This window comes from Watersipora subatra, chromosome 10, assembly GCF_963576615.1.
Source record: "Watersipora subatra chromosome 10, tzWatSuba1.1, whole genome shotgun sequence".
NCBI classification, from domain to species: domain Eukaryota; kingdom Metazoa; phylum Bryozoa; class Gymnolaemata; order Cheilostomatida; family Watersiporidae; genus Watersipora; species Watersipora subatra.
The window spans coordinates 43,191,056-43,214,621 of record NC_088717.1 but is presented as its reverse complement, the minus strand read 5'-3'; the positions used below and the strand labels follow the sequence as shown (position 1 = coordinate 43,214,621).

The 23,566-nt window shown below is 38.4% G+C and overlaps 1 protein-coding gene across 2 annotated transcripts; it reads left to right on the top strand.

Annotated features, from left to right (window-relative positions):
* Positions 1–10,314: 10,314 nt before the first annotated feature.
* On the top strand, positions 10,315–17,775 carry LOC137406433 (uncharacterized). 2 transcript variants are annotated; one of them, XR_010979870.1, is made up of 7 exons: positions 10,315–10,440; positions 13,371–13,558; positions 14,467–14,711; positions 16,484–16,581; positions 16,668–16,769; positions 16,930–17,190; positions 17,651–17,775. XR_010979870.1 is itself a non-coding variant. In XM_068093018.1 (6 exons), the coding sequence occupies exons 2-6, from the start codon at positions 13,530–13,532 to the stop codon at positions 17,092–17,094; spliced, it is 639 nt and encodes a 212-aa protein (XP_067949119.1). In that variant the 5' UTR covers positions 10,315–10,440; positions 13,371–13,529; the 3' UTR covers positions 17,095–17,312. The 2 variants fall into 2 exon arrangements, 1 of the variants encoding a protein (XP_067949119.1); XM_068093018.1 differs by lacking the exon at positions 17,651–17,775 and having other exon boundaries at positions 16,930–17,312.
* Positions 17,776–23,566: the final 5,791 nt, after the last annotated feature.

Here is a 23,566-nt window from a genome sequence, read left to right as displayed (position 1 = left end):
TTTTTGTAAGTAAGATTAATGTTTTAATTTGTGAAATTTTAACTTGAGTCATAAAGTAAAACCATAATTCATTTATTTGCTGCAATCCATAATGTAAAAAGTTTGTTTCCGTTTGTATAACAATTCAATACTGCTTTCTTACAGCACGGTTCTCTTAATAATAAAAGAGGTAGCACACTTTATGAGAGGACCAGTTGATGTATTACTATATGGTTTTCTGGATGTACCAGTACAGTGAAAAAATTATTACCGCATAACCGGAGACCGACACACTTAGCACATCATGGAGAAACAGTTGCAGAAGCTCAGGGAGCAACGTGTCAACGGCATCACTCAGGTGAACTCTATTTCAAACAAAATCGCTTTGGCAATAAAGAGACACAAACCAGTTGATGTCCTGGACAGCTTCTTAGAAAGTCTGACCGAGGTGATGGCTGATTTAACATCTGCAAACATTCTTTATGATACATTGCTGAATCATGATGTAGAGGGAAATTTTTCTGCCTATAAACTGACTGCAGGGAAATCCGTTTCTGAATTTTTGCATAGTGCCCAGACAGTGTATGACAGTACTGTGACTTTAATAGTAGATTATGAGATGTCAATCAAATGTCAGTCGGCGACCAACTTGAAGCAAGAGATTGAGTCATTGCTTTATAGTAATGATTTTATGCTAGGGCAATTAGATGGCATCTCAAGTAATAGTGCTAGCCAACCACAGGCAGCTGTTGTTTTTGGGGAAGTGGATATTTTTCTAAACAAGCTACGCAATAGTGTACGAAGCCTAAAGGCTGCTGATGCAAGCGGAGATAATAGTGATTTATTTTCTAGTGTGGATAAGTGCATTACTAACTTAGAACACAAAGTAGTAGTATCTAAGCAGATGCCTCATCTTCTTGCAAGCCAAAAACAGGCAGTGACGCCACAGGCAAATCAGCATCAAACTAAAGCAGTAAACAAACTTGTAGAGAATATCATTACCAGCCCTCAAACCCATCAATCATCTGCCTTCAATCCTAGCACTTCTGGTCTCAGTGGAGACAACTCGAATACTCTCACCAGCCCTTCTGATTCTGTCAATGTTACCTCTGCTAACAGTATGCTAGTGACAACTGACACAAGTGTGTCAGTAACTGACACAGGTGTGTCAGCGTCATTGAGCGACACTCAAACACAGATCGGTGCAAGTGCACCTAGTACAATTCAGGTAAGCAGTCTAAGTACGCCCGTGATGACTGACACAAGTGTGTCAGTGACTGACACAGGTGTGTCAGCATCATTGAGCAACACACAAATGCTACCAGGTGCATGTGCACCGAGTACTAGTCAGGTAAGACAAAATATGAATGCAGATCGGGTAGTCTTTTCTTCGAGAACACCAAGCCCATTAGTAAATAGTGGATTAGCCACCATCCCAGAAGCCCAAGATGTTTCAAGTTTTAGGCTGACAAATCGTAACTCTCGTTACCTAACTAGCACTCCACTAAACAGTGAGTCACAGGTAAGACCTCTAAATCTCAGTATTACTGCCGCATATGATAGTAGTTTGAGGACAGGGACAGGGATTGTGTCGAACAATACCTCCACAAGAAGAGAAAATAGTCAATTCCAAAAAGCCCCCCTCCAACGTTCGGTGGAAACAGAAGAGAGTGGGCAGAATTCAGGGCTGTGTGGTTATCTTATGCATACCATGAAATAGACTCTGAAGAAGAACGAGCTTGGGCACTGAAACAGTGTCTCAAAGGAGAAGCTCTATCGCATGTCAGAGCGATTTTGGCCAATCAGCCAAATGCACATGAGAGAATGTGGAAGCACCTGGAAGATCTTTACTCTGATGCCAGTGTAGCTGTTAAAAGTACATTCCTGGAGCTTGAAAGGCTTAAACAGCTCACTGAAGGAGATAACAAAGGTCTTGTAAGTTTTGTCAACACAGTTGAGCTGTGTTACAGTCAATTGGGTGAGGTACGACAACTCCTAGCAGTCACACCAACACAGGTTGATGTGCTGAGGTCGAAGCTGCCACCGATAATTAGACGCGAATGGATGAGAGTTTACTCCACACTTCCCACAGAGGAGAAGATACATCCTTTCACAAGTTTCATGAAATTCTTGGAAAGTGAGCGAGACTTTTGCATACGAGAATTGTCAGAGGATGTTTTAAAACCAACCAAGCATCCAGAGAAGGACAAGAAAGCTTCAGCAGTGAGGACACATGCTGCCTCCACTGCAGATGCACCAGATGGACAAACTTCATCATGCTTGGTACATACTAATCCAAAAGTCATACACAATACAATGGAGTGTCGTCAATTCAGAAAGATGGGAAGGAAGGAGAGGGTAGGCTTGTTAATCAAGCATAAGGCCTGCTTCCGCTGTGCTGGATTGCACAAGAGGGAGAACTGTAAGAGTACTGACAGGTGCTCAATATGCCGCAAAGAGGACCACCACACTCTACTTTGCAAAGGCAATGGTGGAGACGGCCAAGGAGCAAAATGCCCCAGACCATCTTCTGATCACCAAGCCCCTCAAACCCAAGATGACAAAACAACGAACCATGCAAAGCGGGACATGACAGACTCGGTGTTCCCGATTCAACTTGTTCCTGTTGCAGGATCTACACACAAGGCTGTAGTGTTCTCTGATGGGGGTTCCAATGCTACATACATCGCCACCAGCTCAGTGAGAAAGCTCAATGGGAAAAAGATGGGAACCACCCTACTCCGAATTACTCGGGTCGGCAATACCACACCAGAACAACGGGCTAATGTCTACCGAATCAGATTAGTGACCACCACTGGTAAAGTAGTACCGGTTATCGCATATGGAATGGAGGAGATCACCACAGAAGTACCGGGTCTCGACATTGATGTCCTCAAGACACTCTTTCCACATAGGAATGACTTGTCTGACTTGGTGCGGCAAAGGTGTCAGGTAGATATCCTTCTGGGCAATGACTACTATGGATTTCATCCCAAAGTAGAAATAGACACTGCAGGAACCCACTTAAGTCTTATGAGTGGAGCCTTTGGAAGGTGCCTCCAAGGTAGTCATCCGTCCCTCAAGCAAGGTGTAATGAGTAATCTGATAGGGTCATCTTGCACAGAAGAAGATGAAAAATCATCTGTTGACTCATTTATGACAAAAGCTGACATAAAAAGGTTGACATGTTCATCGAGGCTGAGGAAATGGCCACAGAGGTGCACCCCCGTTGTGGTGGATGTAAATGTGGTAAATGCCCCATCAGGGGCCATGACTTTTCTTTTCGGGAACAGCAAGAGCTGGAACTGATACGAAACAATCTGTCCTATGACAGTCAACAGAAAGTGTGGGTAACGGCATACCCTTGGATCAAAGACCCGAGCACACTCCCAGACAACTACAATGCTGTCTTTGCCACAATGAGAAGCACGGAACAAAACCTACGTAAAAGGGGGGAACAATGGGTCAAAGTGTATCAAGAACAGATTGAAGATATGATATGCAGAGATGTGGCACGTAAGCTTACAGCGGATGAGATAGAGAAGTGGGCTGGACCAAAATTCTACATCAGCCACCTTGCAGTTGAGAATCAGAAATCTCTATCCACACCAGTGAGAATCGTCTTTAACAGCAGCCAGAAATTCCAGGGTCAGTCCTTGAATGATGCACTGGCGAAAGGTCCAGATTGTTATCAGACAAATCTCATGGGCATCTTACTACGCTGGCGAGAGAAGCCCGCTGTTATGATTGGTGATGTTAGAAAGATGTTCAACTCAATCAAAATCACTAAAGAAGAACAGCACTGCCACAGGTTTTTGTGGCGAGATATGGATGCCAACAGGGACCCAGAGATATATGTCATCACAAGAGTCAACATGGGGGATCGACCGGCCCCTGCCATAAGTGCAGAGGCTATTCTTAAAACAGGGGAACTTATGAAAGACAAATACCCTCGAGTCAATCAATCAACAGTTTCAACAATCCATGTATGTGGATGATATTGTTGAGTCAGTAGACAGTGAGGCAGAAGCTAAATCACTCGCAGATGATGCTACCCAAGTGCTAAAGGAAGGAGGATTTAACATCAAAGGTTGGGTTTTCAAGGGAAATGGAGAAAATATGGAGACAACTCACGTCTTAGGTGTAGAATGGAGCCAGTCTCAAGATGAGATTCGGTTCACACCCCGCCTCAATTTCTCAACCAAGAAAAGAGGTAAACCCTCTGGACCAGATATTCGACCACAAGATATCCCAGTAACACTGGAGCCTCCGCTGACCAAGCGCATTGTTTTGTGCCAAATTATGAGGCTCTATGACCCACTCGGGATCTTATCCCCATTCATCATAGTTGGTAAAATCTATCTCAGGGAAACCTGGGATTTGGGATTGGGATGACCCCCTACCTCCTCGCATGAAACAAAAGTGGGTCGAGTTCCTGCTTCAGATGGGAGACCTGGAACAAATGAAATATGACAGGTGTCTCATGCCTCTTAAAGCAAAGGGAAAACCTACTCTGATCATCCTTTGTGATGCTAGCGATAAAGCATATGGCTTTGCAGCCTATGTCCGCTGGAAGTTGGAGGACAACAGCTACTTCTGTCGCCTGATCTTGGCAAAGTCTCGAATCGCTCCTCTCAAGAAACTATCAACGCCTCAACTTGAGTTGAATGGTGCAGTCCTCGCCAAGAGAGGTCGTGAAACAATTCTGAAAGAGATGAGGTACAACTTTGATAAAGTTGTCCATCTCACAGATTCAGAGACTGTGCTGTGTATGCTGGCAAAGACTTACACTCGATTCAAGCTTTATGAGGGTGTCCGAGTGGGTGAAGTACAAGCTGGCACCAACAGCGATGAGTGGAAGTGGGTAGATGGTAACAGCAATACAGCTGACTGGGTCTCGCGTGGTTGCAAACCTTGTGAGATCGGCCCCAAGACGGAGTGGTGGAGAGGTCCTTCATTTCTCTATCTAGCGGAGGGCGAGTGGCCCACGAAAACCGTAGCTGACGTTGGTCAAAAAGGGCCACTGCCTGGTGAAAAGTCTGTCTCAACCCACCACTCGAGGGCAACAAAAGCACCAACATTAGACCTGGATTATGGACGCTTCGGGTCAGCTAAGAAACTGATATGGACAGTTGCACGCCTAGTCGCCATGGCTGAAGCCAAATCATTCAAGGCAGGAAGAACCAGTAACATCACCCCAAGACACATCGAGCAAAGCAAAAAGCTACTCATAAAAGATGTGCAACTAACTATGACAGATGAACTTACCAAATCAAAACATGGTAGGTATGCCTGGCTCAAACCGACTAAGGACAGTGAAGGGATATGGGTAATAGGTGAAAGAATGGTGGAGAGTAATCCTCTGAAACGCACACCAACAGACCCTCCTCAAAGACTACTGCCTAGTATGCACACACTATCCAGGCTTTTGATGGAAGAGTCTCATAGACAAGGAGGACACAGGGGCCGAGATGCAACGCTTGCACGGTTTCGTCATGACTACTGGGTACCACAAGGAACCAGCTTGGCCAAGTGGGTAAAGAACAGTTGCAGGATGTGTCGCATCCGGGAACCCAAACTGCTCAGCCAACAGATGGGAAGTCTTCCACTGGGCAAGTTGCAGCAATCAGCCCCATTCACCAACACAGTTCTAGATTTGTTTGGACCTTTCCCCATCAGAGGAGAGGTTCAAAAGCGATCTACTGGCAAAGCATGGGGTGTGATCTTCATGGATCTTTACTCAAGGGCGGTACATATCGAACCTGTGTTTTCATATGATACCAGCTCATTCCTTATGGCCCTGCGACGTTTCACCAACATCAGAGGATGGCCTAAAGTGTTGTATTCAGACCCTGGGTCACAGTTGACACATGCAGACAAAGAACTCAAGTCTATTTGGCGTAACATTGACAGAGATGCTCTGTACAAGGCTGGCACCGACAGTGGCATGGAGTGGATCTTTGGACCCGCTGATGCTCCTTGGTATCAAGGTGGTGCAGAAGCGCTAATCAAATCAATCAAAAAGTGCCTCTGCTTTTGTATGAGCGGTCAGAGACTTTCAGCCGCAGAGTTTCTGACAGTCTGCACAGAAGCGGCGAACGTGATGAACGAGAGACCTCTTGGTCGAATCCCATCAGACGATGGAGAAATAAACATGCTCACACCCAACAGTCTTCTACTCGGAAGATGTTTTTCAAACAGTCTGGGTCATGCCACTCAACTGGCAGACTCCAGTTCTATGAGAGCAGATCTAGTAGAACAGGTAAGTGATAGATTCTGGAAGCACTGGCTACAACTTCTTGCACCAACCATGGCAGTTCATACCAAGTGGCTGAAAAACCAAAGGAACCTACAGGTAGGGGATATTGTATTAGTGAGCGACTCAAATGCCTTGCGATCCCAATACCATCATGCAGAAGTAATCAAAACATACCCTGACAAAAAAGGGCTAGTACGCCGTGCAGACCTTCGGTACCGCAGTTATAGTACAGGTAGGTCTATGAAAACATATACAGGTGGTGCGTCTGTAGTTATCACAAGAAGTGTGCATAGGCTGGCTTTGGTTGTTCCAGTTGAGGAACAGTAAGTGACATATATACATCTTATTATATCTCATCACTATCATATATAGCCATCAGCTCCTTACATTTAGTCTTCACATACTCACTTCTATCACTCAGCATACACCCTTTCTCTGACATATATATGCATTATATCTAACACTCTATCTACATAACCATTTGTAGGCAAACTATTTTGTTACAACGTAAATCGAGCTTGTATATCGCTGAGGCATCTCTTAGATAGTACAATTAATCAAGTACTAGTATTGTGTAGCACCAAGTACATTTAGTCTTCAACCATTTTATCTCATTATACAATATATGTTAACCCGTGTTTGACCAACCCCTACCCCTCCGATGTATTGGAAGTAATTAATGGGTACAGTTTGAGTTGGCCAAACATAATAAAACATAGTTAGTATACACGTAGCGTAGTGTGTATCATATATGTGTCATCGCTACTAATGCAATTTTTGTGTGACCACAAACAGCCAGTTTTTATTATGCCAAGTGGTTGTTTGTTTCTTCCTCAGTTTTTCAGCTGTAACTGAACCAATAAGTCAGCCATTTTTCTAATACCTATCTTAACTTGGATTGCAAAGAATCATATACAATTATGTAGCATCAAAAGCTGTAAGTACTTAAATTATGTCAAATTCTATCAGTAACTTGTCTTTTTCTTGATAAATGCTTTAGTATACTGTGTAATTGCTCTTTGTATACAATTCTGATAAGATTGCTGTGAAATGTTAGCTCAACTTTCATTACTTTTAATACTTTTATTTTAGAACCTCTTTATTCCAACTGTGTCAGTGGGCACTTGTTTTGTGTAAACACTCCAAAAGACCAGTAATTTTTTGTAAGTAAGATTAATGTTTTAATTTGTGAAATTTTAACTTGAGTCATAAAGTAAAACCATAATTCATTTATTTGCTGCAATCCATAATGTAAAAAGTTTGTTTCCGTTTGTATAACAATTCAATACTGCTTTCTTACAGCACGGTTCTCTTAATAATAAAAGAGGTAGCATCCTTTATGAGAGGACCAGTTGATGTATTACTATATGGTTTTCTGGATGTACCAGTACAATCAGTCACAGTTTATTTTGCTGACTTGTCAACAATGCTCATGTGTGCATTTTATTTGTCCAAGTTTTTATGACAATAAAACTAATTTTTTGTAGGAAATTCATCAAAAAAGCGGTATTTGTCACTAAATGGGGATGGTGATAATAATCTATTAGCCCAACTGGATGAGTCTGATCTTGAATACTTGTCAAGCGAAGATGAGTACAACCCAGAACAAGATGTAGCTTCTCAAAACACCAGTGATGAAGATTATGATGCTGACACAGATGATGATGTTGCCGAACCACAACCTCCTACCAAAAAAAAGGATGCGAGCAAAAAGAGAAGCTATAATTTCAAGAAAGGTGACACGTTTTCCAGTAGGTTCTCCCAACATCCTGCGCTCTCCAACCCACCAGTGCTTGATAAGACATCACTGGAATCATTCAAAGCATACCTGAATGATGACACATTCAAAACAATAGCTGATCTGACCAATCAGTATCATGCCCAGAACCATGGCAAAAGTCTTTGTACAACGATGGCAGAGATTAAGAAATTCTTTGGGATGAGCCTGATAATGGGTTGCATCAACATGAAGAGACTGCGAATGTATTGGTCTAAGAAGACGAGGGTACCAATTATAGCAAATTCAATGTCTCAAACACGGTTTTTTAAAATCAGAAATAATCTTAAAGTAGTTGACAACTTCTCGGTAAATGAGCACGAGAAAAAAGCAGATAGACTTTGGAAAGTCCGTCCCTTCGTTGAACAGATAAGAACTGCTTGCACACAGGTAGCTAGGGGAGACAAAGTGAGCATTGATGAGCAGATGATATCTTTCACCGGAAGATGTCCAGCTAGGCAATACGTGCCGCGAAGGCCGTCCCCAACAGGCCTCAAAAACTTTGTGCTAGCAGTTCCTAGTGGCATGGTACTAGACTTCGAAATATATCAGGGTGAAAATACATTTAAAGATTACAAGCTTGACGATGGTTCGGGTGGGCAAGGAGTAGGAGCGGTCCTGCGGCTCACTAAAGATGTGGTGCAAGGAAGTCATGTATTTTGTGACAGATTCTTTACTACCATACCTTTGATAGATCCCTTGGCCAAAAAGGACATATCCCTAACAGGGACTATTAGCCTCAAGAATGTTCCAGTAACGTTCTCAGCAGATAAAGTCATGAAGAAGAAAGATAGAGGAGCCATGGAGCAATTTGTCTCTGCAAACCAGAAAGACGAGCAGATCAGCATCATAAAGTGGTTTGACAACAAGAGCATTCTTATTGCTTCTTCTTTACATGGCTTAGAACCAAGAGATGAGTGCCGGAGATGGTGCAAAAAGACTAAGTCATTTCTTACTTTGCCTCGACCAGCTGCCGTTCGAGAATACAATAAATCAATGGGAGGAGTAGACTTATGTGATCAGATGGTTTCATACCATCGGTTTACGGCACGATCAAAGCGGTGGCCGATCCGAGTTATTATGCATCTTACAGATGTAGCTGTGAACAACTGTTGGCTAGAATACAGAAGGAACAACACAGGTTCCAAAATAATGCAGCTGTATGACTACCGTTTTTTGCTAGGAGAGCAACTTATTGATGATGCTTGGGATTCCAACAGCTCTAGTGATGATCCTGATGACATTCCACGTCAATACCGTCAAGTCGTACCTCTCCCAACACAAAAAAGTCGAGAAAAAGGTGCAAAACATTTACCTATGGCAATGAGATTAAAAAACAGTGCGCGTTGCCGAAGAGAAGGTTGCAAATTCAAAACAAGTGTGAAATGTGTGCACTGTGATGTTTTCCTCTCCACAGTGCCGGACAGAAACTGTTTTCTGGACTTTCATAATTAAATGGCACATGGACTTTGCAGGAGTTTCACTCCTAGTCTTATAAGCTGTGTGCATGCTTTATAGTAGAGTGCCAGTACTATTGTACAAAATACAATTGTCATAATTACTTGCTCAACCTATTTTATTATCAAGTACATGTCAAAATTTTGCAGATACCCAAGTCCAGCGTCCCCTGGGAGGGACGTTTTATGTTTCAAATAAAATAAATAAAACAAAATTGACAAAATATTTGTTCTAAGTGCTACTTAGACACTGCATACACCAAGTTTCATCATTGCAGCACAATTAAGTTGTCCTCGGGCCTCAAAAGGATATGATTAAAGCCTGCAACAAATTATTTTAAATTAATTATATCGTTGCGACTACTTCAGCAAGCGATTGAAATGTACTATAACCTTTATTTATGATAATAAAAAGGTAATGCATCCATATTTTAGCTAAATGGATAATTGGGTAACATGTAATGCTTACGCTGACTAATATTGAACGAAACCGCAGCGATTGCACCAAACCACGCAACAAAATATTAAACAGCCTTGACTTAGCGCGCAAGCTCTTTTGTGAATACACGTTTACGATAGCTAATGTGGTGAACTAGGTAGTCAGGCTATTCATTAGCGAGTCTTTAATATATAAGTCAGTATATAACACTGCCTTTCCTGAGAGTTAGTTGCTCATGAAATCTTTTAAAGTTATTGATAGCTTGTGTTTCGTACCTGTTTGATCGCTGTAAACATTGATGTAACTATAAATCTCTGTGAATACCAGCTTAAAAAAAGCTAAGGTTAAGGTAACTAGAAAATTACTGGCTTTTCGTTTTCTTTTGGAAAAGCCGAGGTGTTAAAAAAAAAGCTTTCGGGACAGGTCTCGTCGTTCCATTTAGTTACACGACAGGCTATAGTAGCTAATTTGATTAATTGTCTTGAAATTGATATTCGAAAAGTTTCTTTGAGTACGTTTGTTTGACTACGTGAGTTTGTCTTTACTTATTTTAGCAAGTTGTATTTTGTTAAATAATATGTTGTTGTTATGTATGTCTGCATACGGTCTTGTATTTGTGTACAGCTCGGCTTTCTCTTGCACTCACAGTTAATCACAGGTGTTATTTCGTAATTGATCAAAACACGTAGTACACTAATACAGCCATATTTATATAATCAAACTTGGTATGATCAGCCAATTTGAAATAGATCCTACATAGTAGTGTTTGGAAGTACCGTAAGTCGCTATACTAGCCAAATGCAAGCACAAAACTTCACTACTCTATCAGTGGTTAATCCCGTTGGAACGAGTTTAGTTTTTGCCTACTGCGTCAATTTCTTAGGTGTACTATCTGAGAGCTGGTTAGCCTCCAGGGAACCAGGTAAGCTACAGAGTGGCAGAGGGTATGGACGGGTGCAGTAAGAAACGATACATATATATAAATTCAATTGGCTCTACATGCCACCCGTCTATGTCCATCCTCATACTATGCTGAGTGTGCGCGAGAACTATTTCACCGAGTAGCAGCGATGTCTCGCGTCGTGATGAATTTAGGCGGCAGCCCCATGCTCCGCAAATCGTGACCGCTCAACTAAGATATTTATTGTTATCTGGGTATGGTAGACTTAAAAAAAATGTGACCATTCGCCATCGCACATTAAATATGCCAATGTGACTGACGCAATGAGTTTGAAAGTACATGTACATTGATATAGGCTTAAGCCCTTCAATCGATGTTATTATAATTATATAAACGTCTTTTCTTAATAATAATATTATGTTATTGTACATAGAATGATGGGAGTTTATAATCCTCTTTCAATATACCGGTAATTACCAATATATGTACTGGAGTAAAATCAGGGCAACTTCGAATCAGTCCAAGCAGAAACTGACGCTTGGTTATGATAACCGAGACGTCTCCGATAGTTAACCACACTTTGACACTACCATTGTAAAAGCCGTTAATACAGACTCGCTATAGCACAGTTGATAGCACGCTGTATATACCAGCGCAACTCTAGCAATAGCTGATAAAGTTTATATCACAGCTGCAGACAGATCATATTTCATTCATATTTCAGATCAGACGGATCAGTTTATATCACAGCATATAGCAGACAGTGGATATATTAACGCAACCCCATCAAGGCCTGACAATACATATTCTATATATCACAGCAGATAACAGACTGTACGTATCATGCAACTCCAGCAGAGCAGGAGCCAATAAATCAGACTCTATAGCCCAGCCGCTCCGTTAGCCATTGAATCACATCATAATTTGAATCCTCTAGTTGGTTACTTGAGCCCATATTGATTTACTAGTTTAGTTTTAGCATGTGCTCCCATCCTCTCTTCGGCCATTCTCAGGGCCTCCAACATCTAATAAGAAGTGGTCCCTTCGTTTTAGTAGTGGAAAATCTTTTTTATAATTTTTTCGCAATTTCACTACAATACCGTAATCATAAAAGTCTATCTCGTTCAATCAACAATTGTAATTAATCTACATATATGTGTATATGTACACATCAGTGTTGGTATTTTTGTTAAACTCTGGGTCCAGTTCTATCAAGCAAAATCTAGCAATGAAAAACTCGCGTGGCAGTAGATTTGATCTCAGTACCTGTACAGGCGACGAAGCTTACCATTACGGAATACGAAGGATTTTTTTTGGCACAGGTCATTACATTGGTTAAGATAGTCACACTGAAGCGCTTGCTTAGGGTTAATAACCAGGACTGTGGACAGTTACGCTTAACAATTGGTACGCTGACCCAAAAGGATGGTATTATTTTAGTAAAGGGTTTAATAAAGATCTAGTTTTCTAGGTAAGTTACTCAACTTCATTAGGTAATTATTCTATTACCCGTACAATGCCGGGCATTTGGTGAAAACAATTCTAACTTTTGGCGTTTGTATAATACGCCCTTGGTACCAACTCATTTGTGCTCTGGTGAAACCGACGGCATGCATTGTATGAAACGCTTCCTAAAATACAATTTGCCTAAATCAAAAGGAAGAAGCTAAAAACAAGTCACTTGTGCCTACTAAAACTAACAGAGTGCGCTGAACCCGACACTTCCTAGAATACAATTCACGGAAGCCAACAGGAGGGAACTCGACTCTTTGTAGAAACAATAACTCTTTAGTTATCAAAATGTTATTGAGATCCGGTCTGAAGCTTGATGCTAGTCTTTTAATAACGGCCAGAAATAATATTTCTCCAACAAATAAATGATTTCATGATAGTAATAACATCATTCGTCTCTTTCAAGATCCAAACACAAGCTGCCCTGTCTAATAAATGTCGGCAGTATATGTATTTATATTGCGTAGGCAGGTTATAGCTTACATAAACAAGCTTGAGCAGCTAGTAACTAATTAGAACATATAACTATAATATTCTGACAGTCATTCATGAACATAAATTGATTTCATTAACATGCGAGCTGTAGGTATGAATTTTTTAGCGATTGTCAGTTGCCGAAAAGTTGTGATAATTTGCAGCAAATCTGTTGTTTTTATAGCTCAACGTCTGTCACAGATGTCATTAGTTTATATATAACTGTTCGGTCGCCTTGTCTTTTCATTAGTCCATCAGAAGTGAGTGCTTCCCTGCATTGGACATCTCGCCCTGCCAACGGTATTGTGGCGACGTGAGGCACCCACTCTAGTCTGGTCTACTCTATGGAGTTGCTTTCTTATGACATTTTCAGCACCATCACTAATTTCTAGAGTTTGTTCGCTAGAGTATTTTTTGTGATTTACAGGTTTACCACACTACTCCAGAAATAATCAAACCGCTTTGCATGTATAAGGCATATATATTTTCTCAAATATATATAAATACAATCAATAATGTATTATCTAGTAGATATATTGTGCTGCATTCTAATAAATATCATTGTATTTCAGTCATCACATGAGCTTCTGCCAGAAGTCTCTGGATCAGCTAGACAGCAACCTGAACAAGCGGAGTCTACTCTAGAACAACTGCTGATTTCACCTAATGACACTTTATCACCCATACATGACAGACACTCTGATGTCTCTCATAGTTCAACATGGTACCCCATGTCAAAGTCTTACAGGAGAGTTGCTGGGTATGTTGTTCGACTGGTTACCTAGTACATGAGAATTAATGTCTGATTACTGATACATATTGAGGAAATACGTAGTCTGCCCACAGTCTAAGTATGAGTTGAGGCTACATACACCGACACTATTAACAACAAACTTACACAAACTTTTTGCATAGGATTTTTTTTACGTAGAATTTTATAGGAATAAAATAGACAAAACTTGATGAGATCAAGCGAAAGCCCAATAATGACATCTATAGTTGCAAAGAGACCAACAGAATAGAGACCCGTAAAGCTGCAACCTGAACTCAATATCAGATATAAACTATAGCGACGATAGCAGTTATTGACATCATTTCGGCACACTTTTTTCTTCTGAGCGTTTTAATCGAGATGAAGTTTTATTAATTTTAATCTTGAAACATTCTGGCAGTCAGCTCACCTCAAACTTCAAAAACAATCGCAAATGACAGAAAAATGTTGATACCTTCTGAGAAAATTTTAATAAAATGTTGTCTAAGTTTATCTTTAAACAGCTTGTAATTTAGAAAAAAAAGTTGACTGATGATAATTGTGTTGTGCTTGTACAGTTGTTTAAGTGTGTGAGAGGTCAGGACTGAATGTAATTGAGTTCATAAGTCAATTATTCATGATTTCCATGTGTTGATTTTTCCATGCCTTTTGCATGTAACAAAAAACATAATTTTGTAGATAATTACCATTACCAATTAACAGTTATACATATACACTAGTCAAATTGTTATTAGTGTGAACTTTCTGCCACCATTTTTAACAATAATATGTATATGATGTGTTCAGTACTAACATGTTGAATTATTAGAGATGTTGGTCTATAAGTTTCTGTAGGCACCTTGCAGACCAAGAGAGAGTTTGCTCCATCTAACAGCCTGAAACATGTGTCATTGTAGGCAGCAACAGAACTGTATGCGGAGACAAACTCACCGCCATTCAGCTAGTGGTCGGGGCTTTTTTCAGCCAGCACGGGTCTCTAGTCCCAATCATGATCCAATCTTGTCTGCAGCTCATCTTGAATGTTACACAAGTCTAATCCCTCCTCACTATTCTCCTTTCAATTCTCCGTACTACGGCCATCTTAGACGAGTCACTAGGAATGATCATTGTGTGCACCATGGTTACTATGACAGCTCTGAAGGTAAGTCAGTGTAGTAACTGTATATAATCTATGAGTTATATGACTGTTTGAAATACTTGCTAAAAGATGTGGTTGCGTCAAGTTTGAGTTGATCTTAAAAGAAAGCATTTTTTTCTCTATCAGTTGATATGTTGTTTGTTGTGTTAGGCGATCTTATTGCCAAGATATTTGAAGATTAAAATCGAAAAAATCTGGTCGCCGTAAAAACGCTCAGGCCAAAAAAACATGCCCAGACTTGCCCAAAATGATGTCACGAGTGAATTTATCTGTCAATATATCTCGTATTTACATCGGCTATTTGCGATAAAAGTCTAGTCCTACGCGGCTCTATTGGCATATGTTTTATTTTGTATTTGCTCATGTTGGTTAGAATAAAATTTTAAACCCTACTACAGATACATTATTATGAATGTTTCAAAGGCCTCAAATAACGAAAATTGAAAATTTGTCTTACTCGCTTTTTCTAAATGCTGTGTAAACATTTGAGTACCGACTACCAATTCTACCGGTCTACGGTAACTCTGTCAAGTTAACTGTAGAATAAGGTCTTTGTATCAGCACACTTCCGCCGCTACCAACACTAACGATATACAGCCTCCCAAAAGCCCCGCCCACATTATGTCCCGTCGCCTATCCTTGGGGCGGGGCTGTATATCATTGCCAACACTGAAAACTAGTTCCTTACTACCTTTGAAAATAATATACATAGGGATAGAGTTTTAAGGATGAGAAGTCTGCTGCAAACTGGATTTGAACTCGCATTCTCCAGTTCTGCGGACATCCATATACCGTATCCAATTCACTACAATATTCTGCAAATCATGTTTTGCATTATCTTTAACAATATAATTGTATTATATAATTTTTACAAGCAAAAGATTTTCATCCCGACATAAAGCTTCTATTAAAAATATTCATCAAGCCGTGGCCACTCACATAGCAATTTTTACAATTATGTTGTTCGCCAATAAAACGTGTCGATCGAGTAATTCATTAAAGTAACGATGTTAATTAATTTAGTAAACATCAATATTCGTGCGATTTAGTAATAGAGTAAAATTCCTAAATTTGAGATCACAGCCAATGCGTCTTACGAGTGATAACATTTATTACGGCCTATATACAAATTTCGCGCTGATGATTGGCTAAGGAAGCGACCTCATATTTATCGCTCGCGGTTTCTTTTCAGATATATTGCTTGTGACGTCACGAAAGAAGCACCCGCTGGAACGTGAGCTTTTTAAAAGAGGGCCCCATTCAAACGCATGTATCTCTGGACAGGGTTGGTCTACAAAGACAAAAATGGCATCAAATTGTAGCTGATGTTTTTGCCTTTTATGGGTCTTAATTTCATTAAATCGAATTTTTTGCGCAACCACATTTTTAACAATCTTGTTGAGTTCGAGGACATTTGTACTAGCTGGAGGACTTGTCTTCTCTTGACTAATCTCTACCATTAAATGGGTAACAAATACTCAGGCTAATTATGGCTTCAAAATTGTAAACATTAAAAAACAGAATTTGAGCAAATTGAAAATTGATAGTTTGTGATTTTTTGCTATGTTGTTCCCTAGAAGCAGAGTCTTTAGTGAATTTTTCTAAGAGCTTATTACATGAAATGCTTTGTTAGTTAGCAAACGCCATTTCAATAATCAACATACAACTGGTTTACTCTTTAGCATTTAGCATTAACCAACATAGCTCACTTGAATGCCTCAATGCTGAGATGAATGTACACCTTGATGCACCAAATATTTATATCTCTATTGCAGGGCCACATTATGAATGTGGAGAACAAAATCATAGACGCAGTCTTAGTCCACTAAGACCGCTTGTGGAGCCATTTCCTGGCTCTCATTCTTCAACACTGGTATGTCATTGGAATGTCTGCTTTTCATCATTTTCGTCTTTGCTTCCAACCAGATTAATTGACATAGTTAATGGCTCTAATTGTAGCAGCAACAGGGTGCAAGGAGACCTACTGAAACTCACACCTTAGATGATCAGACTCACCATATAACTGCTCCCCACACCTCTTCTTATACTTCCCTACCTAGAGTATGTAAACCTATTTCTATCTGTTACACTGTTGCCTGTGTTCCTTCTTGTTGATGCATTGTATTTACTGAGCTTTCATAACTCGAAGGATGCCTATCACTGTAGTTGATTGCTCCTCACAGTTTTGTACTTGTTTAAATGGAGTAATATGTACTTTCAGGACCCATTACCCAGGCTGAGAGAGCACATCAGACCATGGCATCTTGTGCAGCACGAAGATACATATGAATCTGATGACGGTCCTAGAAACAGTAGAGAGAGATCATGGCATAGCCTTGATACAAGGAGGCAGAGGCATGAAAATCCTGACGATCCTAATAATTGATCTCTACCTGAAACTGAGCACTCTCACACCAGAGCAGATCCTAAAAGATGAAGGCCAGTCTAATCTAAAATCTCTAAGACAATGGTATTCATGGATGTGAGTTAAAGACGGACTATTCAAGTTTATTTTTAATAGTTCGAATAAAATAATTTATTTTTGCAGATCTATCTTTTCACCCAGAGTATCTAGTTTAGATTTTTACAGCCAAGCAATTTTCCTTCATGCATTTGGGTGCGTTAAGTTAGAATAACAAAACTAAGGATATGGTACTGTAATGGCTGGCTGTTTCCATGTCGAGTTTTTTTCTTTCAGGCATGGTTACCTACTACTGACAGCACCAACTATTTATGATGTTACTACATGCATTTGCCTTATTTCTGCAACAATTTTATGTGTGATATACAGAGAAAAGACTCTACAGTCAGCGCAACAGCAGCATAGATATGTGGAAAGCTTCTCTGCAGAGTCTTTAAACCAGAGCCAAAACCATGCAGATCTTCTAAGTTCATGGCCTTAAACTTCTCCTTTGTCATTTTCACAATTTTATAACTTACAGAATCACTAACTGGAATTAAGTTCCAAGGCCATCCTTTACCACAAGTCACAATACCACAGCTGGAAGCACTCCTCCTATTGGCTACTTCAATATTGGACAGATGCATATTATTATCAACCATGTTGTAAGCAGTACAACCCTCTCTCTTTTGTTAATTATCTAACTAAACCATGTTACTCTATGTCAATTGTATATTTACTTGTGTATTTAACTTTATTCACTAGACAATAATTTCATTTAAAACAGAAGTTATTTTCAAATAATGCCGTCCAGAGTCATAAAAAAAAAACGAAAAAAAGGACACAGTTCGCAATCATTATGAACTTATTTGGAATTTGCCTTTCCTTTGTCCGGTACTGCTGACTACACATGTTCACTACTCCCTACATAACAGTTCATATGCATGTCTGTCCTAGAATTAAGGTTGCTGATATTTATAATGCAATTTTAAAAAATAAATTTTAATAATTTTGTGTAAGCAATCACTAATTTCCATAACAAAACATCAGCTCAAAATAGCCTTAAATTTTCTATCAACAAGTATTTAAAATATTCGGATGTGTTAGCGGATGACCCACAATTATATCGGTAGCAGTAATTGTTTTTATAGCAACTATTGAGCCATTTCACATAAAATTTTGCTAGCGCACATGGCACTGCCTATTGGAAAAGGTTCTTCTCCTAGCTCTGGATTTTTAATTTTTCTGTGTCACTACTCAAAATACCAGCATAAAAAATTGTGAAAATATATTACACAGAATTAATAAAAGTGGTTTTTATATAATAATTTTCACCAATTTCTTGAACTGGTCGCTGGCAGTGACCAAATTCGTGCCACTGACAAATATCCTTAAAACTCCTACTGTTGATAGCACCTCATTGGACAGCCATGAGTTGGTGATTGGTCTCTGGTTGTTAAATATGGGGTCGCGTCAAATTTGAGTTTATTTTAAAAGAAAGTATTTTTCTTTGTCTATCAGTTGATATGCTGTTTGTTGTGTTAGGCAATCTCATTTTCAAGATATCTGAAGATTAAAATCGAAAAAATTCGATCGCGATAAGATCAAATTTTTACTGATCGAAATGAACTCAGGCCAAATAAACATGTCCAGACTTGCCCAGAATGATGTAACGCGTGATACAACCTGTCTCTATCTTGTATTCACATCGGTTGTTGCGATAAAAGTCTAGTCCTACGCGGCTCTATTGGCATATATTTTATCTTGTATTTGCTCGCAGTGGCTAGAATAAAAATTTAAATCCAGCTACAGATAGATTATTACCAATGTCTCAAAGGCCTCAAGCAAGAAAAATTAAAAACTTGTCATATTAGCTTCTTCTAAATACTGTGTAAACATCTTAGTACCGACTACCAATTCTCCCGGTCTTTGGTAATTCTGTCAAGCAAACTATGTAGAATAAGGTCTTTTTATCGGCACAGTTCCGTCTCTACCCACACTAACGATATACTGCCTCCCAAAAGCCCTGCCTACATTAGGCCCGTCACCTATCCTGAGGGTGGGGCTTTGTATCATTGCCCACACCGAAAACTAGTTTTTTACTACCGTAATTAAAATAAGCAAGCTGTTAAAATAAGCAACGTTATCGAGTCATTATTGGTATCAATGTGTAGGCAAAAATCCACTGGTCACATGTGAATAGTTGATTCAAGTACTAAACAAATGGTCGAGCGATGCAAAAGTGCCTGTCCATGCAGCTCTGATTGCATTTCATAAATCCAATAATTAGAAAAGACTTCAGCACAAGTGTCAACGGGGCTATGATATATTCAATGTTCTTCAAATCATGTTTTGCATTATCTTCAACAATATTATTTTATTATATAATTTTTACAAGCAAAAAAAATTTCGTCTTTGCATAAAGCTTTTATTAAAAATATCCATCAAGTCGTGGCCACTCACAGGTTCAGCTGATACAATAAGACAAGTTCATCTACTGCAACAAACTCAAACAAAACATCATGGTTTATGCAGCACACATCCAAGTATCTCTTTCCCATTTATGGCAGTTTCCATACTGACAAAGCTGCTTCGGCTGGTGGGACGACATAAACATTCTGTAATCAGTAAAACAGATGCAATAAATATATTTCATTCATAGATATGTCGTTCTAACGCGTATCTACTGAAAGCTTTCAAATTGGGAATTAGATAGATTGCGAGTGTAATTTTAAAAATGAATAAATGTTTAGCAAAGGCATAAGTACGCCAAGCCAACGATTCACAGCTTTGGTTCTGGAAGTTATAGATGTGTGTTGATCAATCGATTTTTTTCACTTTCTACAAGTGAGAAGTGAATGTCTAAAGTCAAATCATAAATCTAATTTACTAGATAAAACTGCCACAGAAAATTTGAAGCAAATATAGCTCAATGAAACGATAAAAGATTATAAAACGTTGATTGGTGATAGCAAAAAGTTATAATTTTATTAATTAGTACATGTATTAATGAGTACTAAAAATATTACCTTTAGTATATTCATCAATCTAAGCCATTGTATTGCTAGATGCTATAGATTAAAAAGAAGCCGTCAAGAACTCACTGTACATACATATCTTGCATGCGCAGGAAATTACATTATAACCTCAAGCAGGGAAATATAATCTGAATGTAAACTCAACAGTATATCTATAGGAGACTCAAAGCAAAAGATAAATTTACCTCCATTCTATCATCCTCCGTAGCACTTTAACCACCTGATGCCCAGAAAACTCGAAGTCACCTTCGAGGTAACTTTACAGCAATTTTTACAATTCTGTTGTTCGTCAATAAAACGTGTCAATTGAGTAATTCATTAAAGTAACGATGTAAATAAATTTAGTAGATATCGATGTCCATGCGATTTAATAATAGACTAAAATCCATAAATTTGAGATCACAGACAACACGTTTTACGAGTGATAACATTTATTACGACCTATATAAAAATTTCGTGCTGATGATTGGCTAATGAAGCGACTTTATATTTAACGCTCGTGGACTCTTTTCAGATGTATCACTAGTTATGTCACGCATGAAGCACCCGCCGGAGTGTGAGCTTTTTAAAAGATGGCCTCATTCAAATGCATATATCTATGGACAGGATTGGTCTACAAAGACAAAAATGACATCAAATTGTAGCTGATGTTTTAGCATTTTATTGGTCTTAATTTCATTAAATCGACCTTTTTGACGCAACCACATCTTTAAAAAATACCCGTGTACAAGAGGGCATAATTCCTTAATAACCTTAAACTAATCGTTGATGATAATGTACATAATGTTATCTTCAAAAATGGATGTTTGTCTACAAATATACAGGTGATCCCACCTTTTTTGTAGACAACTACCTTGTTTTCATCTTATCCTGTCTGTCTGTCTGGAGTCTGTCGATCGGTGGCTTAATTCAAACAAAAGGTGTTCGATATGTCACGTTGATATTGAGGCGACTCCAACAGATTAAGCTTGGGTCTCGAGTTAATGTTCCTGTCCATTTTCATAACAGTTTTTAAATAACAAAGTTTGATGTTTTATCTCAGTTTCATGCATATTGGTATAATATAACTTAATTTAAATTTTAAAAATGAAGATCTTTATTATAGTTTTTTATTCCTCAGTCAGCAGTAGAAGCTCACTTAACTTTGAGGTACAATGATTACTGGATTTCTACAAGTTTCAATTTCGTATTCTAATTTTCCATTACAATTAACACAGTTCGATAAATAAAACCAGACTGTTCTAAATATTGTTGGAAATAATTTAATAGTCAGATATCAAAACTGAGCCAGCGCTTTTAAAAAATATATCCTTCACTGGAAACATTTTGAGTGAGTGCATAAAAGTTCCATGAAAGAGCCCAAATATATTTATCAGCAACAAACTAAACATTGGTTTGCTTAAATGATTTCTTAGAAGAATTACTAACCCCTGTATACAGGCAGTCATTCGTATTCAGTTTGGAGCAGCAATTTGTAGTCACATTTTTTATTACAGAAAATTTTAGAGTTTGATTATAGTTGGAGTTTGTAATAAGTATTATCACAGCTACTGTGTTAGAAGATGGCATCAATATCATGTAATTTTATTTCATAATTTTTGCATACATAGTGCATATTTTAGGATTTTATGTTGTGAAATATAGATAGTACTTGTACAATCAAACAGAGGTTCAGTATAAAATAGAGTTCTTAGAAAGCTAACAAACACTTTCAGATCTGAAAACAATTATTTGATAATCATTGCAGTTTTTTAGAATATTTACAGTTAAATTAATTTTCAAAAAACTACAGTTTGCGATTTTAAGATGGAAAAGTTCAACACCGGTATGATTATCGGTCTTCCTTTGCATTGTTGTCACCCGTTTCCTTTACACAAATAAGTTATCCTTTGAATATGGCTGTAGTTTAGTTCCGAAAGCTAGTCAATCGGGCAGTGTATATCCCCTTCGTGCACTTGAAAACAAAATGTTTCATAGTGATTGAAACAGCCATTCACAAGGCAAACAAATTTTGTTGTCAGTTCTGTTGACTAAAGGAAACGTTTTGACAAACTGGTTTAAAATGATATGTTAAAGGTTTGCACTTGTCCAAAATTCATACCACCAACATATTATAAATTATTGATCTGAAGCATCTCTATAAATTCTAGATTGTTTTGAATTAGAAGCTAAAATATTATGCCAAAACAAGAAAAAATGCAAGAATAAAATGCTTGACAAACTTGATAAAAGGTCCTCAGCCAGTACTTTTTCAAGAAAGGAACCTGTTCATTTAGCCAGTACATGTTAAAAGTACCTGACAGGGTGGCAGTACATCTAGTAATTATGTACATGTGTAACTTTGTATTCACATTAGTAATCATCAACAAAATGATCTTTTTTCTTATTTATTGTTATTCACAATCGTAGATGAGTATACATGCTGCAATCTCGTATAATACAACAGCCAGCAAAACCACTGAACAATAGCCAGGCCATGTTTAGTAAGTAACAATGTTTGCAGCTAGGACTGCTTCGGCATGGCCAATAGCCATGTCATTTAATAATAATAGTAATAATATTATATTATTCAATATTCTATTTATATTCTGTTAATTAAACAGGTCTAAATTGTTAGACAAATGCTCTATTTATTTTCTATTGACCATCGTATGTGGTTGTGATGATAGTGTATGCGAGTTGTACCGACCTAAGATGCACCGTTACTAAAAAATTACCTTTGTACTGGAAATGAACTCCCAACATTCAAACCGCAAGTTTACTAACAAATACACGTAACTACAAGGTTAAGCCATTCTCATCATTCCCATCGCTCTTTCCATATACCATACATATATCTTTTTCGCGATTGCATGTGGTAAATGTGCACTTTTAATTAATAATCGATATAACCTTTGGCGTTTGTAATTATTTTGGAACATTTTAAAAGCTAAATTTTTTACAATTTTCTATTTTTAATTAGTATTTTCAAACATTCCATTTCAAATGTACCGTTACACTTATATTGCTGATTTTGGTAAATTTGTAAAAGCTAAATGCGTATAACGTAAACAATTGTACGATTTGGAGTAGGAATTGTCTCTACATTATTTCGTCAAACAAGGTGTCAGACAAAGAAAGTCCCATATTTTGTTATTAGGTTTGTACTAGTACCGGGAGGTACAAGTATTGTCCATCCAAACTTTGAATACAACGAGTTTCTGCTGCGACAGTAACCTTGGTTACACACACACTTCCATGTACTCATTGTTTATATTTTCTCTCAACCTATTTGAACTGCACAAAAACACTTTTTCATGATATGAAGTTTAAAAATTAGAATGTAAATATTGTATATGTTAAATACAAATAAGTTTTTGGCACAAAGACTTTTTTATCACACAAGTTATGCCGGGCATTCATCTAATCTACCTATAGAT